The 16,527-nt window shown below is 46.2% G+C and overlaps 1 protein-coding gene across 6 annotated transcripts in view; it reads left to right on the plus strand.

The window, feature by feature from the left end:
• LOC147027773 (voltage-dependent L-type calcium channel subunit alpha-1D-like) overlaps positions 1-16,527 on the plus strand; it is a 518,308-nt gene that overhangs the window by 443,583 nt on the left and 58,198 nt on the right. For all 6 annotated transcript variants that reach the window (XM_085877381.1, XM_085877383.1, XM_085877382.1 and 3 more), the window contains one exon: positions 3,372-3,463. In XM_085877381.1, the coding sequence (XP_085733507.1) occupies positions 3,372-3,463 (92 nt within the window). The remainder of the gene's footprint in view (positions 1-3,371; positions 3,464-16,527) is intronic.

A 16,527-nucleotide genomic window follows, 5' to 3' on the forward strand; every position in this document is an offset into this window, starting at 1 on the left:
GGACTTATCAAAAGTACCCAAAAACCAAATAAACAAGAAAAAGAGCAATCAGAGATTGCAGATCCATGCCAGGACTTGTTTTGTGGTTTGTGTTGTGTGGTGTTTGTGCAGTTTTGTGTGGCATTTGTGTAATAGTGTGTTCCGTATTTAATAAGAGACATAATTAGAACTGCCACTTCATGACTGCTGGCAGTGATGACCGGTTCAGTCATTTCAGAGAAGATTTTTGAAGGTTTAAAAAAAAAAAAACAATATGGCTGCCAAATCACGTGACCAAACACGTCATCAAAAAAATTGTGGATAATTTATCCTGAGATGACCCTCAATTTTCATGCTGATCGGATGCATACTGATTTTCATACTACATATGCAATTATGACGTCATATCGAAGGTACCTCTGACGTCATAAAAAAATCACACTCATTCCCCATGATACTTGCCATGTGCCAAGTTTCAATTTTTTTCCTTTGTACGGTTTCAGAGATGCAGAGGTCCAAAGTTTTTCCGTTTTTTCCAACATGGCTGCCACACCATGTGACCTATGATGTTATCTTATCATTAAAACATTCTACATGAGTTGTCGCACCAATTGTGAAAATTTTGTCTCAATCCGTCAATCGGTTGCAGAGGAAAACATGAAAGTTCTGTGCGGACAAACAAACAAACAACCAAAAGGACCCAAATGTAATACCCTCTCCTTCGGCAAGGGTAACGAGAACGGCACTCAGTCAAGTACATACCTCCGCCAGGCTAAACGGTTTAATAAGCCTTTAATCACAATCTTTAACCAAATTTTAACCGGACTTTAACCAAAATATAATCAGCTTGTTCTTGTCACCTACTCAACTTATCCACCAAGTTTTTGTCATAATCCGTCCACACCTTTTTGAGATATCGTGATATATATCGTTTTTGGCACCATCTTTCAATGCTGAAGAATCACTTAAAAAAATAAATAATTTTCAGATCCGGATTCGGATCTTCACCAAAATTGAATCAATTCGTTCTTGTCACACACCAACCCGTCCCCAAGGTTTTGTTCGAATCTGTCCGTAACGTTTTGAAATCTCATGCGATATATCCTTTTTGGTCCTCTCTCTCAATTGTGACGAATTGCTTAAAAAAATTCTCGGATTCGAATTTGGATCTTCACCAAAATCTATTCAATTCTTTCTGGTCACAAACCCAACCTGTCCACCAAATTTTGTCCAAATCTGACAATAACCTTTTGAGGTATCCTGCTCACAGACAGACAGGGTTAAAACGCATAAGAGAAGAGGATTGAAATGTGCACAGCAATGAAAGAAAAAGTTGCACATTGTGAACTGAATAAGACTAAAGATGAAGATTAGAAAAGACATAAGAAACTTATACATGAATGATATTGAAAATATTCATACAGAACAACAGGAGCTTCAAAGCTTATGAGCAGAGCACGATGATAATGAGATGTTTGCCTCAAAATGAGAAAATTGAAGCATTATCACAGAGTTCACATCACTAAACATGTGGATGAATTGCATGAACAGCTCTACATGGCTGAAATGCAATTTACCAATATGTCAGACATGGCAAATAACAAAGTGATACCATTGAGATCCAGTTTGCATAAAAACAACATGAAAAGAGGTAATACATTTGGAGATTTTGAAATTGTTATACATGTGATCAAAATGGTGGTGAACTGACAATTAATGTAATCCTGAACTCCACAGTGAATTAGTAAAACTGTTTACAAATTACTTGAAAGATGGAAAAATCCAAATATCTTAGGAAGAAACCTGAGCTGGTACTGATCCGCAACAAAAATGAAGTGGACTTTAATAAATCCTGTCCAATTAACCTTCTCTCCAGTATTTATAAATTGTTCATAAAAATGATCAATAACAGACTCAGGATTGAACTGAATAACAACCAATCACAAAAGTAAGTAGGTTTTAAACGTGGATCATCAACAATGCTTAAGGCCTTCATACATTAAATTAGCTTCTGGAGAAATGAAGAGAATATAAACTAATTTTGTGTCTCACATTAATTTATTATGAAAAAGCCTTCGACAGTGTCGAGGTAAATGTCATCATACAAGCTCTACTTCACCTTTATGTCGACTCCGGACGCATCGATGTGTTAAGTGCAGAAGACAATGGTGGAACAGCATCCTTAAAATTGCACCAAAATAGTTGCAAGGTCGAGATCAATATAAATGTTCAACAGGGAGACACAATCTCACCAAAAATGTTTTCTTCGTGCCGAGCTAGGAGCGTTCCAACAGCTAAATTTGGAAAATATAGGAATAAATGTCGATGTAGAATGATTAAACCACCTTCGATTAGTAGATGAATGTTTTAATTACAATCAATGCTAAAGAACGTAAAATCGTGATTGAAGAGCTAAATTTGAAGACTCAAAAGATCAGATTGAAAATGAATGTGTAGAAGTGAAAATTGATGTTCAACGCTCTTCAAAAATGGAATAGATTCAAATTGATCATCACAAAATGATTGATGAACCAGCAATTCTATTTACTTATGACAACTTGTACAAAAAGTCTGGTGTTGGCTTAACGGTTAAGGTGGCTGGCTTAAGATCTTAGGGTCGTGAGTTTGAGTTCCCAACCCGTTGAATTAACACCAGATGGGGTTCACTCAGCCTGTCATCCTTCTGAGGTCAGTGAAATGAGTACCAGTGTACTGGTAATAGAGTGCACTCAAAAGTGGCACAACTTTGCCCCCAGAAAATGATGCAACCAGCAGCCACAAGCTGCACACAAAATCTGACTTGTACAAATGAATGTGGATCACTTTGGAAAGCTGAAGATATGTACTTGAACAGGATGGGCAACATTTGGAAAACATTTTTGTAAACGTTATGAAAAGGAAGGTTTACAATAAGTGTGTTCTCCCAGCAATAACATATGGCAGTGAAACATGGACTCCAACAAACAATTTGGAGCAAAAATTAATGAACTTGCGAAGAGCCTTGGAAAGATGCTGTCTTAGCATAAACAAAGGGGACAAGAAGCGAAAATAATGAATCAGACAGAAAACAAAAAAAATTCACATTCTAGTCCCGATCAAAAATATGAAGGGGAACTGGGATAGACATATAGCAAGAACAAGAGAGAACCCATGGACGAATTACAGACTGATGATAATTAATGTAGAGTAGGCCCTCGAAGAAAAAGCATTGGATGAAAGATGAGATGGTGAAGTTAGATTGAAAATTTTCTGGAGAACAATGGCCTGACATTGTATTCAATAGAACAGAATGGACAATATTGAGGGAGGCCTTCATCATGCAGTGGACTAAGTAGACTGGTCAAGTCAGATCAATATTCCTCTTATGCCTGACACTTTTTTTTTGGCCACAGATGTTCGGGAAGATTGCTCTGCAGGATGGGACTCAAGTCAATCGTAACAACAACTTTCAGACATTTCCCCAGGCGGTGCTTCTGCTTTTCAGGTAAGAAGGCTTGCTGAATCAATACCAATGCTAAGCCAATAAAACGAACAAATTTAACAGTTTTCTTTGGAAACTGACAGCTATACCAGGAAATTATTGCTCAGATAACCTGGCGAAAGAATATTTTTCTTGATTCATAAATTGAGGAATCACCAACTTTAAAAGCTGGCCAGAAAGGCAAAGCTTGGTTGCAATGGTCTTAGTCCCAGGTGACAACCATAATGTTGAAACATGAGACCTGAATCTTGCTTTTCTGGGAGCTCAACTAGTTTAGGGGTGCCTTCCTATTTTAATTTGACTGAGGCCGAGCGACGCGAAGTCGACGCTGCACCCCGTGCCTACATAAAACAGACTTTTTGGAATGTCAGCCGCATTTTCCATCCAATAATTATGTAACTTTGTTTACAAAATTTCTCCATGGGTAGGCACTCCTATGTTGAAAGTTTCATGTCAATCGCTCTAGTGGTTGTGGAGAAAACAAATTTAAAAGCAAATAAAGGTGTAAAAGTGAGGGCGGAAGAAAAAAACAAAAATAAAGTCAGGGCTTCGGCCGACGTTCCACAACATGGTCAAGGATGGTTGTGAACGTCTATGACTAGTATGGATCTTTCCAACTGCAACCATTTTTTGCAAAAAAAAATAAAATTCCCCCCAAAGTCTGAAGGATGATTCTACATGAAATATTGAATTTATGGTGGATTTTCGAACATTCACCATGACGTTTCCTTCAATGCACAAGCTGGATGATTAGCCACGGCACCTACATGCTATGCCATAAATATAACAGATTTTCATACGAGCGTATGTTTCGGTGACCTCAATTTCTTTCATCTGAGAATATCCTTAATGATGCTGTGTGACCCTGGCTTCAAATCCAGTGTATTTGATTGATGTTGTTATGGTCTTAGAATGTCCTTGTAATTAAAGTAAAAGTGAAGTGTTGTGTTCTAATCTTTCATGTGATGAATGTACAATTTTCACTTTGGGTTTTAGACAGTGGAGTTAAAACAAATGCCAATTTAATCTCAACAGATTAGGCAATCATTCATTTAGTTAGGCCTTGATATATTTCCTGTTAAAGCAGAGAGAACAATGAAGCTGTGTATCCTGAGCCGGGGATTAAAAAGGTAGCTCTTCTTTGTGGAAAGGTGGAAGTCAATTTTATGCCAATAACTCATCAATCAATTTCATCACTGGTACAAATGGAGGAGATTGGGACCATACTCTGTGCAGAGCATTGGTGCTGCTTAAGCAGTCTCCTTGGCTATTGGACACAATCCTGGACGGGTCGCCACTCCGACACAGGATACCAGCATCCTGGCACTCATTTTGCCGACCTCAGAAGGACGACAGGCCGAGTTAACCCCACCTGGTATTAATTCAACAGCTGAGCAGGATTTGAACTCAGGATCTAAAGCCCACCACACTAACCATTAAGCCAACACCAGGTACAAAAGGCATGACCAGATAAATGAAAAACATGCAGCGACGGTAAACATAATACAAAATTACAACTTCAATGGACCCTTGATGATTATCGAGAAGAAAACATTCTGTTTTTGCACATTTATTTCATGCATGTAGAGGACTTCTGTGACCTTGTGACGTCACACCACCATTTTGCTTTCTCATCAATGAAAAAGAAGCACAGTGTTATTGTTTTCACATAAACATTTTCTCTGACTTTGCGAAGTTTACAAGTTGCAGAAACAATATGAAAAATCTCTGTGACATTTCAAAATGGTAAACACTACACTAGATAAAACATGATTAATAAAAAAGCTGTGTATATGATTACTAGCAGGGTGTGCTGACACATTGTGTAAGCATACTGTAAGATACTCAGGACTCCATGTTGGGCCAGACCGGAAGTGACGTTTATTCGCGATCACGGAGCACAACCAACCACAACCGGAAATCAACATACGTTACGTCTCCCCCTTCAGGGTGGCAAAAGCAGTAACCAAAGTTATACAAGTTAGTGTGGAACGCAAAGCCATTCAACAAGATGAATATATACTTGATAACTTACTAGCCAACCGAGTCAAGACCAATTCAACTCTTAAATCCAACTACAAATCAACCGGTAACCAACTCGGTGCTGACAAAGATCCAAACTTGGTAAAGGCAAAGTTACAATTCATCACAAATCAAGTTTATCTGGTCGACGACTGATACGACCACTTCTAGTACGAGTTACACAAGGGGAGACTCTAGGCCTCGGCGGGGTGACTGCCCTGTCTGGCTCAGGCAGCTCGACAGAACGCGCAGCGTGGGTATCTGGAGGCTTCAGGTTTGACAAACCGCTTGGGCCGTCACTGACCTCACAGGTAGCATTATCAGCTTCAATGAAAGGCCGATAGAGGTTAGCACCCTCGTTGGCTACACTGGTGCTCTTACGTAAATGTCGACGATTACGGCGATAAGTATCATCCGTGTCTCAGGACCGAACCACATACGAACGTGGCTCCGAGTGCTGCTTCACAATCACAGCTGGTATCCACCGCTTGGAACCCGGAGAAGGTTCCATTCTAACTTCGTCATTTGGATGTAATGGTGAAAGATCTTTATGTGTGTGACGATCATTGTAGAACCGCTGTTTAGCTTTCTCCAGGTCGAAGTGTCTTGTCACAGCAACACGGTCATAAGCCATAGGTACTAGAAGACTACGGGCAGTGGGCAGGGTATTCCTCGGACGTCTTCCCATCAGTAGTTGAGCAGGCGAAAGGTGGATGTCTTCTAATGGCATTGTGAGATAATCCAGCAAGGCCAGGTGCTTGTCCGAACATTTTCTCCAGAGTCGTTTGAAGGTTTGTACAACCCTTTCAACTTCTCCATTTGAACGTGGATACCTGGGACTAGATGTTCTAACACAGATGCCGTGATCTTTGCAGAACTTTTTCAAAAGTTGTGAGTTGTACATTGTCCCATTATCATGCCATAGAGTCTCTGGTAGACCGTGTGACTGAACTGTACTTTCAGTCGCTCAAGCATTGTGCTGCAGCATAAATCCTTCACTTCGTCCACTTCGATGAATTTGGAATAATAGTCAACCGTTATCAGGTATGTCTTACCATCAAATTGGAACAGGTCTGTCCCAATTTCACTCCAAGGTAGATCCGGTGTAGGAGTCAGTTTCAGGGGCTCAGCAGGCAAGCAGTTTTGATAGCTTGCACACTTGGAGCAGTTCTGAACAGTTTGCTCAATGTCCGCATTCATGGAGGGCCAGTCTAGAACTTCCCGAGCTCGTTGTTTACACTTGACTATTCTGAGATGCGATTCTGAATCAGGTTCAGCATGCGTGGTCTCAGAGTAGGTGGTACAACGATTCACATGCCTTTGTATAGGATGCCATCCATAACGGAAAGTTCACTCCGGGAATCCCAGTGTGGTCGAAGATCAAATGATACACCTTGTCTGGCATCTGGCCATCTATCAAGAATCATTGACTGTAATTGACTGAGTTCTAACTCAGTTGCTCTTTGAAGATCAGCATACCTCTCGTCAGAGACAGATAAAAAGTCCAACATTGAAATGTGCTCTAAGTTGTCTATTTCCGAACCAGTACCTGGCAGGTAGGCTCGAGAAAGCGTGTCCGGAAGCTGCATATCTTCCCCTTTTCTGTACCGAATATTGAGGTCATACCGTTGCAATCTTCGTAGCATGCTCTGTAGTCTCATTGGAGCAGACATCAAAGGCTTTTTGGCAATTATTTCCAGAGGTTTTTGGTCATTGTAGATGGTGACTGTTTTTTCCAAAGATATAACAATGAAACTTTTTGCAGTCATGGACTATGGAAAGCATCTCCTTCTCTATTTGTGTGTACCGTGTCTCAGTTTCCGTAAGAGCCCTGGAGATGTATGCAATGGGGCGGTCCTCCTGGACAAGAACTGCACCAAGTCCACTTCGGCTAGCATCACAGTGAATCTCGACTGGCTTGTTGACATCGAAGTACGCAAGAACAGGCAGATGACAGCAAAGTTCCTTCAGTCTCTCAAATGCTCTGGCTTGAGCCAGTTGCCATTGATAAACAACATCATATTTCAGCAGTTCTCGGAGTGGAGCAAACTCTTCACTCAACCGAGGAATGAATTTTGACAAATACGTGATGAATCCGACGAAGCGCCTCACTGATTCCTTATCGGTTGGAGCCGGCATACTGCGAACTGCCTCAACTTTGACAGGATCAGGAGATAGTCCATCCTCAGACAGTATATGTCCTACATGCCGTACCGACGACTGACGGATTTTTGCATTTCTGCAGGTTCAACTTAAGAGTGTAGTTTGTTGCCCGATCGATGACTTGTTTCAGAATTCGATCATGTACTTCCACATTTGGACCGGCGATGAGAATGTCATCCATGATCGCAACTGCTCCATCTATGCCTTCAATCATTTGGTCCATAATCCTCTGAAAAATTTCGGCTGCACATTTCAGTCCAAAGGGAAGATGAAGCCACCTATACCTACCGAAAGGTGTGTTGAAAGATGTCAGATAGGATGATTCCTCATCCAGTTTGATTTGTAGGAATCCTGACTTTGCGTCGAGCACTGAGAACACCTTGGCGTGAGGTATATTTGCAACAACTTCCTCAACAGTACGCATGGGATGGTGCTCCCTCTTGATGACCTCGTTCAGATGGGATGCATCCAGACAAATTCTCAGTTTATCGTTTCTGAGAGATACCACCATTGAACTGACCCATTCTGTAGGTTTGTTCACTTTGGCAATGTATCCGTCTGATTCCATCTCCCCCAGTCGGGTTTTAATACGCGGCAAGAGGGAAGCGGGTTGTCGCCGAGAAGCATGTACATCTCCCTTTGCACCAGATTGCAATTTAATTGTATACATGCCTGGCAGAGTTCCTGTGGTTTGCACGAGATCTGGATATTCCTTCAGTTCAGTAAGAACACCACAGGTATCCACTTCCGTTGCAACGGAATCAAGTCTGATGATCAGGCCCAGAGCTTCTGCAATATTACCAGAAATTATGTTTTCCTGTTGGAGAGCAACCACTTCAAATGGTGCGGTGACTAACTTGCCACGATACTGAACAGGAAGATCCACGGCTGCGACAGGTTTTAACATGTGATTTGAGTAAGTGCACAATACCTTGGTCGATTGATGGAGTTTACCAGTGTGATCAAGACGCTGGTAATTAGATAGTGTCATTGTGTTGCCGCGAGTTCCGGTATCAACCCTGAAGGTCACTTGTTTTCCTGAAACCAAGAGAGCCTGTCTCCATTTGTCACAAGGGAATGAAAGCGTTGTCTGCAATGCGCTGATCCGCAGAATGTTTCCATTGGTTTCATCTGCATACTCGTTTGTATCAGCAGGAGCACCGTCCGACTGAGTTTCCACCGAGTGCACGCTAGCGCGTCGACGGCAAACTGCAAGCCAATGGTTTAGCTTCTTGCAGTAAGAGCAGGTGGATCCAATTTCTGGACATACACCATGATTCCATGAATGGTCAGAATCCTTACCAAAGCGATAGCAACTGTCCTTACGCTGCTGTATATTCGGGGTAGGTCTCCTGCGTGATGGCTGTAATGGTCCTGGGTTAGATTGTGGTTTTGGCCTCGCTCGTTTGTAATGTACAGCGGCCACACTCATATCCTCATCACGGACAATGCGAATCTGAGTCCTTGAAAGTTCAAACTGCTGACCCACTTCAAGAGCTTTGGCCAGCGTAAGTTCTTCACCTCTGTCTAGTAGCCGTTCCTGAACTTTCTCCTCATAAACTCCTTGTATGATGGCATCCACGAGCACATCTTCAGGCTGCACATATTCACAGTCCATGAGAATGAGCCGCAAGTCCTTGACAAAGTTGTCAAACGATTCACTGGGGCTTTGTTTCCTCCTGAGCAGTCGATGTCGCGCGATGCGCTTGTTTTTCCTCGGACGGATATACAATTCGAATTTGTCCAAAACTATGTTGGGGTCATTCTTCTCACCTTCAATCCACTCAAAGGTCTTGTATATCTCTCGTCCTTGTTCTCCGATCCAAGTTCCAAGCCACCCTGCCTTGTGTTTGTCAGGCAGACCAGCCAACGGACCGTCAAAAACGAATCCAACGTTGTTTCGGAATCGAACAAATTCCTGATACAGCGAAGTCGAATCCCAGTCAATAGTTGGGTGTTCAAAGTTCACGGATGCCATAGTTTATATGTTTCAAATACCAGCGTCAGATGGCGTGGATGTTCGGAGATCTTTGCAGATTCTTCTGACACCATGTAATATACTCAAGGCTCCATGTTGAGCCAGACCAGAAGTGACGTTTATTCGCGATGACGGAGCACAACCAACCACAACAGGAAATCAACATACGTTACACATAAGAACCGTGCTTCCCCATTGTCTCAGGTCACTCACCTGCATTTGATTTTTCATTTATTTATATTTTCATTTATGGATGCTTTCCGACAGTTCTGTAATTTTTTTCCTAGTGTCAATTTCGATGTCCGGTGGCACCCAAAATTACTGTGCTTTCCCATTGTATCAGGTCGTTCACCAGCATTTTTTTTCTTTTTTTTTTCATTTATGTTTTTTCATTTATTTATATTGTTATGAATTTGGGAATTCGATTGCACACAACATGCAGGTTCCTTTAGTCAGCTATGTCGATAAGTGCTTGTTCCCTAGATAGCTCACCTTCCATTGTTTAAATGTTCAGAAATCGATTAGATGCGCTGCGGATCGATTTAATAGTAAGGGAACGAACAATGGAGACATCCCTCACCCTCTTCTGTGAAGAGGAAGAACCCTGCTTCCTGTGACTCATGATGTCAACAACTCCCTCCCACCCGTGGTTGAGCGGGGGGGGATCACGAGGGCATGAGTCATGCCGGACGTGGAGGAGGGGGGGGGGCGGAGAAGGATAAGAGGAGATCTTTTTCTTTTGTCCGGGGTGAGTTGGAAGGGCAGAGTTGGAGAAGGGAGTTGAGAATAGTCGTTCAGCAGACCGTCGGGTACTGCTTGGCTTGCGTTAGGGTTGAGGCCTTCGGAAGCTTTTTGCTTCGGCTGGCTCAGTGAGCTTCGGCTGAGGCCTGGCTCAGGCGGAGGCTTTTTGGAGGCTCTTTGCTTTGACGGTTCCGTGAGCTTCGGCTTCTGCTTGGCTCGGGAGAGCTTTTTGCTTCAAGCTGCCCTGTTTGGAAGGAAGCTAAGCCGGTCGCTCGGCTCTAGCTGCAAGTGGTGGCTTCTTCTTCTTTGTTCTCTATTTTGGTTCCTGGCTTGGTGCAACTCATCGACCTCTTCGTGGAGGTGGTTCCTCGCGGAAGCGACGCATCGACGGGAAGGTTCGGCGCCTCGTCTCACCAGCACGTGTTGAGAAGCACGGGAGGTGGTTTCTCGGGGAAGCGAAGCATCGACGAGAAGGATCGGCGCCTCGTCTCACCAGCACGTGTTGAGAAGCGCGGGAGGATTCGAGGGAGCTCGGGAAGGATTGCGGCTCGGCAATTGGATCCAGCTCGCTCTCGCTGGAGCCCGGGTCCGAACAACTTGAAGACCACACGATGTGGAGAGGTTCGAGATAGGTTCTGAGTTTCAGCTCACCTGTCCTCCCAGCTGGAGCTCGTTATTAAAGGCCTCTGCCACCATTTCTTGGGTGTGTGTGTGCGTACGTGTGTCCTTGGGCCCGTCTAATAAGTAGGAACTGCTGTTAAGTGCAAGTGACTGTACATAATAAGTAGACGGTTGTAGTTCTTTTGTCGTGCTTTTGTTGCTTGTATCGGTGCATACGTGTTTTGCCTTGTTTAATTGCATACGTGCTTTATTATAATAAATGTCCTTGTGTGAATGTAAACCTGTTTGTTGCGTCCATTCCCTCATTGAACTGCCCCATCTTGCACTCGGAATATAGTTGGTTTTTAAAAAGCCGGTAATGTGATCGGGTCCGGCAAGGTCTGGCGATAATACCCGCTCGGTTATCCCAGAACGGAACGGACCGCTTAAGCGGTTCGTGTCCAAGCAGGCCTTCGCCGAGGTACGGTCCCTCGGTAGGTTACCCACGCGGGTACTTAGGTATATCGATATTCGGCGATTGACCCTATTTCGCGCGGGTAGAATATGGACTGGGCCATGGTGGGATTAAAAATCCACCCGTGACTGGTTTCTGGTGTTGTTCCAGAAAGTCACGACTGGATTGTCCGTTCGGTGGGCGAAGCGACCGCTATTGGTTAGACGCGGTCGTTCGCACGCCGGGCAGGCGGGAAATCGTAACACTGGTGTCGAGGAGCGGGATGACAAACTCTCCCGCTTCCAACAAAATTAACGGAACTGGATCAAGGGTGTGCGAGGCGACCCTCCAGTTCCATTAAAAAAACGACCTTTTAAATTATTTCCGTTAAGCAAGATGGCGGTTCAAAGCGAACGGGAGCAGGGGGTAATGATTTTAGAAATGTTAGAAATCATGGCTCAGGGCGAAATGACCGTGCAGAACATGCCCATTATGCAGGTTGAACACCCCCCACAAACAAATGCAGAGTCCGCAATGGGCACAGCGGCGGGGGCCACGGTGTATGACACCCCCCCCCTCCCCTCCTCTGTCAAAATCCCTCCTCAGTCCCCGGCAGATCCGTGCCCGATAATGGCGGATCGGCCCTGCTTGAGCCATCGGTCGTCGCACAGATGGTGGAAATGATCACGCAACAAATGAAAAACATATTGGATACGGGTATGCAACAAATAAACAGCAACATGGATAAGAAAATATGCAACAACTGCGGGGTGAAATGCGGCGCGTGGGGCGATGCCTGCAGGCGGGCATAATGGCGGCGCCACGTGCTGGAGCGAGCGAGCTGAGGGGGAGTGTGGACTGTGTCGGTCCCGCGGTGGAGGACAAAATAATATGGAAGACGTGTTGGACGAGACTCGTAATGGCAGAGAGAGTGACGGTGACGGAGAGCGAAAAATTAAAAGGGGAGACCGAAACATGTAAGACGAGACACGAGGTGACAACGGCAGAAATAATAGTGGAGACGAAGGAAACGAACAAGGTGACGGAAACGCAAATAGTCACGGAAACAGAGACATGGGAGATAGAGGATGAATTGGATGGGGTGGAAGAAACTAAAAATGAATACACACACAGAGGTAGTTGAGGACAATGGGGGTGAGCTGGTGGAATGTGTTGGGACCCGATGCAAGCAGCAGGATGGCCTCCTTCAGGAACGAGTGGAGGGACTGTGCCCCCTTGAGGCGGATCGCGACGAGGAGAGTCCGGTCGAGCCTTGCGAGGTAGAGGGGGTGAGTGCTGCGAACGGGTGCACGCGGAGCTTGGGTGTTATGGAAACCCCGAGACCCGTTGTGGTGGTGCTAATTCCCAGCGTGGTTGTTCCGGTGTGTGTGGTGTCGAAATGTGTGTTTGCGAGTGTGCCGAAATGCGTGCTGTCCAGCACGCATGGTGTGGATGAAACACCGTGTGTGGATGAAACACCGCGTGTGGATGAGGCACCGTGTGTGGATGAGGCACCGTGTGTGGATGAAGCACCGTGTGTGGATGAAACACCGCGTGTGGATGAAGCACCGTGTGTGGATGAAACACCATGTGTGGATGAGGCACTGTGTGTGGATGAAACACCATGTGTGGATGAAGCACCATGTGTGGATGAAACACTGAATGAGGATGAAGCCCCGCGTGTGGATGAAACACCGGGTGTGGATGAAACACCGGGTGTGGATGAAACATCGCGTGTGACAGGAACCGTGTGTGTGAGTTGTATGGTGTGTGTGAGTAAAAGGCGATGTGTGAGAGAGACCGCATGTGTGAGGTGGCAGTATGAGAGGGAGATGGCGGTTAGCATGCGGGAGACTGCAACTGCATGTCCTCGTGTAATGGTGAGGTGTGTGAGCGTCGTGGCACGCAGGAGTGTCCGCGTTGAATGGCAAGGACGACTGCGACAGATGAGGGACAAAAGCTGAGTAGCGGCCGTAGCTGTTTTGAGGACCGTTCCGGGTTTGTACAGCAGCGAGCGCGGGGTCCGTGCTGTGCGTCGAACGAGGCCACCACGTGCGCGCCTGCGGAGTGAAGCCCGGTCCGGAAATGCACGCGGTGGATTAGCCAATCCCACGGGACGGACAGAAGCTAGGCTGGATTGTGAATTTGGAACGTACAGGTTTTCCAGGCGAGCGTGTGTGTCAAGCTCCGACGAGCAGAGCACATGTGCTCGCGTGGGGAACCCCTCGAACGCGGGGCTTGCTTTTAATGCACAGGGTGACGTCGTGGCTGCATGGTTGGAATCCGGCAAGACGGGAATCCCTGCCGGATGGTACCCTCCGATAAGGGACGAGGTGCGAGAAACGCGAGCAGCTGCCATGACGTCACGGGGATTGAGCGCAGGTTGCGAGTTGCCGTGCTGGTGTGCACATGAAAAAAAAAAGCAAGCCTCGCTTCGGATGAACAGGATTCCCTGGGAAAGGGGTGGAAGAGCCCCCTGTCTGGGGGCACAGGAACTACTAGTTAGGAGGATGGGTTAGTGATAGTTAGACCGGCTTCATGGGGACATGGGTTGGTTGTTCCTCATGGAGCCCGTGGAATGGATTAGTTTGAGGGTTTTTAGTTCAGATTTAGGAAATGGGAATTGTTGGATTTTTTTTGGAGACATGGGCAGACTGGAAATGTGTAGACGGGACGTAGCTTAGCTACGTAGAGTAAATTGAACGTGCATGAGAATAAGGGATGACGAGGGAGCACGAGTTAGTCAGGGGATTTAATTAGGAAGGATGGCAGTATAGAGTAATGGTGTGAGTTGTGAAATGGAAAGTGTGTGAGGATTGAGTGTGGGGCAGCGGGCCCAAGTGTGTGAGTGGAGCGAATGTGGTATGCATGGTGCGATGACTGATTGGGGGGAGGAGTGATTCCCACCCAAGGGACCCTGGGGTCAGTTTAATGTGAGCTAGTGGATTAGTTAAATTTACTAAAAGGAGGTCGTTTTGTTGTTGGTGTCGAGAGAAGGCACGAAACCCGTTTGGAGGGTACAGGAGTTCATGGACCGGCTGGGAAGCGTGGCTGTGGAAAGGTGAGTTTTTGTTTAGTGGGCATCCCGGGCGCCGGACTAGTCGGCCAGAGTAGGCCAAGGGCCCAAGAGGGGCCGGGATAGTGTAGTGGGCACAGGCGACCCGTCGGAAACGGGACCCGTAGCATCAGAATGCCACGGGGGCAGTGTAGTGGGCACGGGCGACCCTCAGAAAGGGATCCGGGGCACCAACACGCCACGTGGGCATCGGAGGGGGGTAATGCCAGAGAGGGAAACCCCCCGCATTTATAGGGAGCAACTAGGCTCGGAGGCAGCCTGCGATCCTGGGGGTGCCATGGTTAGAGTTTGGCAGAGGGGGAGTTCCTGCCAGTTGAGCCACGCTGCCCAGCCAGGAAATTGTGCGAGGGCACGTATGAAAATTTGAGGGCAAGGCCCAAATTTATGATGGACACCAACACAGGCGACGGGAATCATGGTTTTTAGAACCGATAGTTTTAAAGTGTGAGGCGTTTTTGGAAAGCCCCGGGGTAGTTTCAGGTTAATGAATGTTAGGGTAGATAGGAGATGCACCCCTTCGCACCATCCATCCCTTTGCTCGTTGTAGGCCGCTGGACTCACCTTGGTAGATCTCTGAACTCTGAGGAGGCCATTCTGAGGCTTCGTTGGGCCTCGAGACAAGGCGCTAGTCTCTCCCTATTCCCCTCCAGAGAGGGAACGTCGGGGTTGGGAGTAGGCTAGGTGGACATGATAGGCGAGCCGGACAATGACAATAAAGGGGGTTAGGGAGACGATTATAATAGGGAAATAAAAATAAAGAGGGGCAAAATTTTGTTGTGTTTTGTGGCAAATTAAGGGAGTGGATATGGACAGAGACAGGCAAAGGAGATAGAGTGGGTGGAGACAGTAGGCGAGGTCCGAGCCTGCCTTGAGAGCGGCCGGCACCACCGCACTCCCTCCAGACCTGATGGTACCACACCAGAGGCCGGCCAGCTTCACCTGCCGGCCTGTTGTGCTGCAGCTGCCTGTTCTGCATGGGATTGTCTTGCCATGCCTAGTTTGCCTGCCTCTGCCATAACCCCATGCCTGCTAGCCCTTGTTTCCATTTGCCCCTGTGTCCATCCATCACCATGTGCGCCAGGACCATCCAGTTTTGTAAGGACTGCCCTGCAGGCAGCCCATGCGTCCATCATGCTCATTTGTGTTTTGCGACCATCTCCATCCATTCCCCTGCATCAATGGACTTTGAAACGACTTTTACCTTCTCCCCTTTCACAGATCACAAGTCCTGGGCCATGGTTAAGTAATGGATAAGTTGAGTGGAAATTGTAAATATGTGGAACCTCACCTGCATGTTTGTTTTAGCGCCGGCAATTTTAGTTAAGTTGTCCGAATGAGTCTGTGAGAGTTTGTTTAAGTAGTTACGCAGCACATTAGGTTATTTATTTTTGGGACACGTATAAAGAAATGTCGCACTCAGGGATCCGAAGGTAGAACGTACTTGGGGAAAATTTACACATGCTGGTCACACGAAAATTTGACGACTCGGGACGAGTCTGGAAAAAGGGGAGAGGGTAGTTTTACGAATTTGGGAATTCGATTGCACACATCATTCAGGTTCCTTTAGTCAGCTATGTCGATAAGTGCTTGTTCCATAGATAGCTCACCTTTCATTGTTTAAATGTTCAGAAATCGATTCGATGTGCTGCGGATCGATTTAATAGTGAGGGAACGAACAATGGGGACATCCCTCCCCCTCTTCTGCGAAGAGGAAGAACCCTGCTGTCCCGTGACTCATGATGTCAACAACTCCCCCCCCCCCACCCGTGGTTGAGCGGGGAGGATGGATCACGAGGGCATGAGTCACGCCGGGCGTGGAGGAGGGGGGGGGCGGAGAAGGATAAGAGGAGATCTTTTTCTTTTGTTCGGGGTCTGTTGGAAGGGCAGAGTTGGAGAAGGGAGTTGAGAGTAGTCGTTCAGCAGACCGTCGGGTCCTGCTTGGCTTGCGTTCGGGTTGAGGCCTTCAGAAGCTTTTTGCTTTGGCTGGCTCAGTGAGCTTCGGCTGAGGTCTGGATCGGGAGGAGGCTTTTTGG

This window comes from Eptatretus burgeri, chromosome 4 (genome assembly GCF_056783735.1).
Source record: "Eptatretus burgeri isolate ZD-2024b chromosome 4, Ebu_testis_v1, whole genome shotgun sequence".
NCBI classification, from domain to species: Eukaryota; Metazoa; Chordata; class Myxini; order Myxiniformes; family Myxinidae; genus Eptatretus; species Eptatretus burgeri.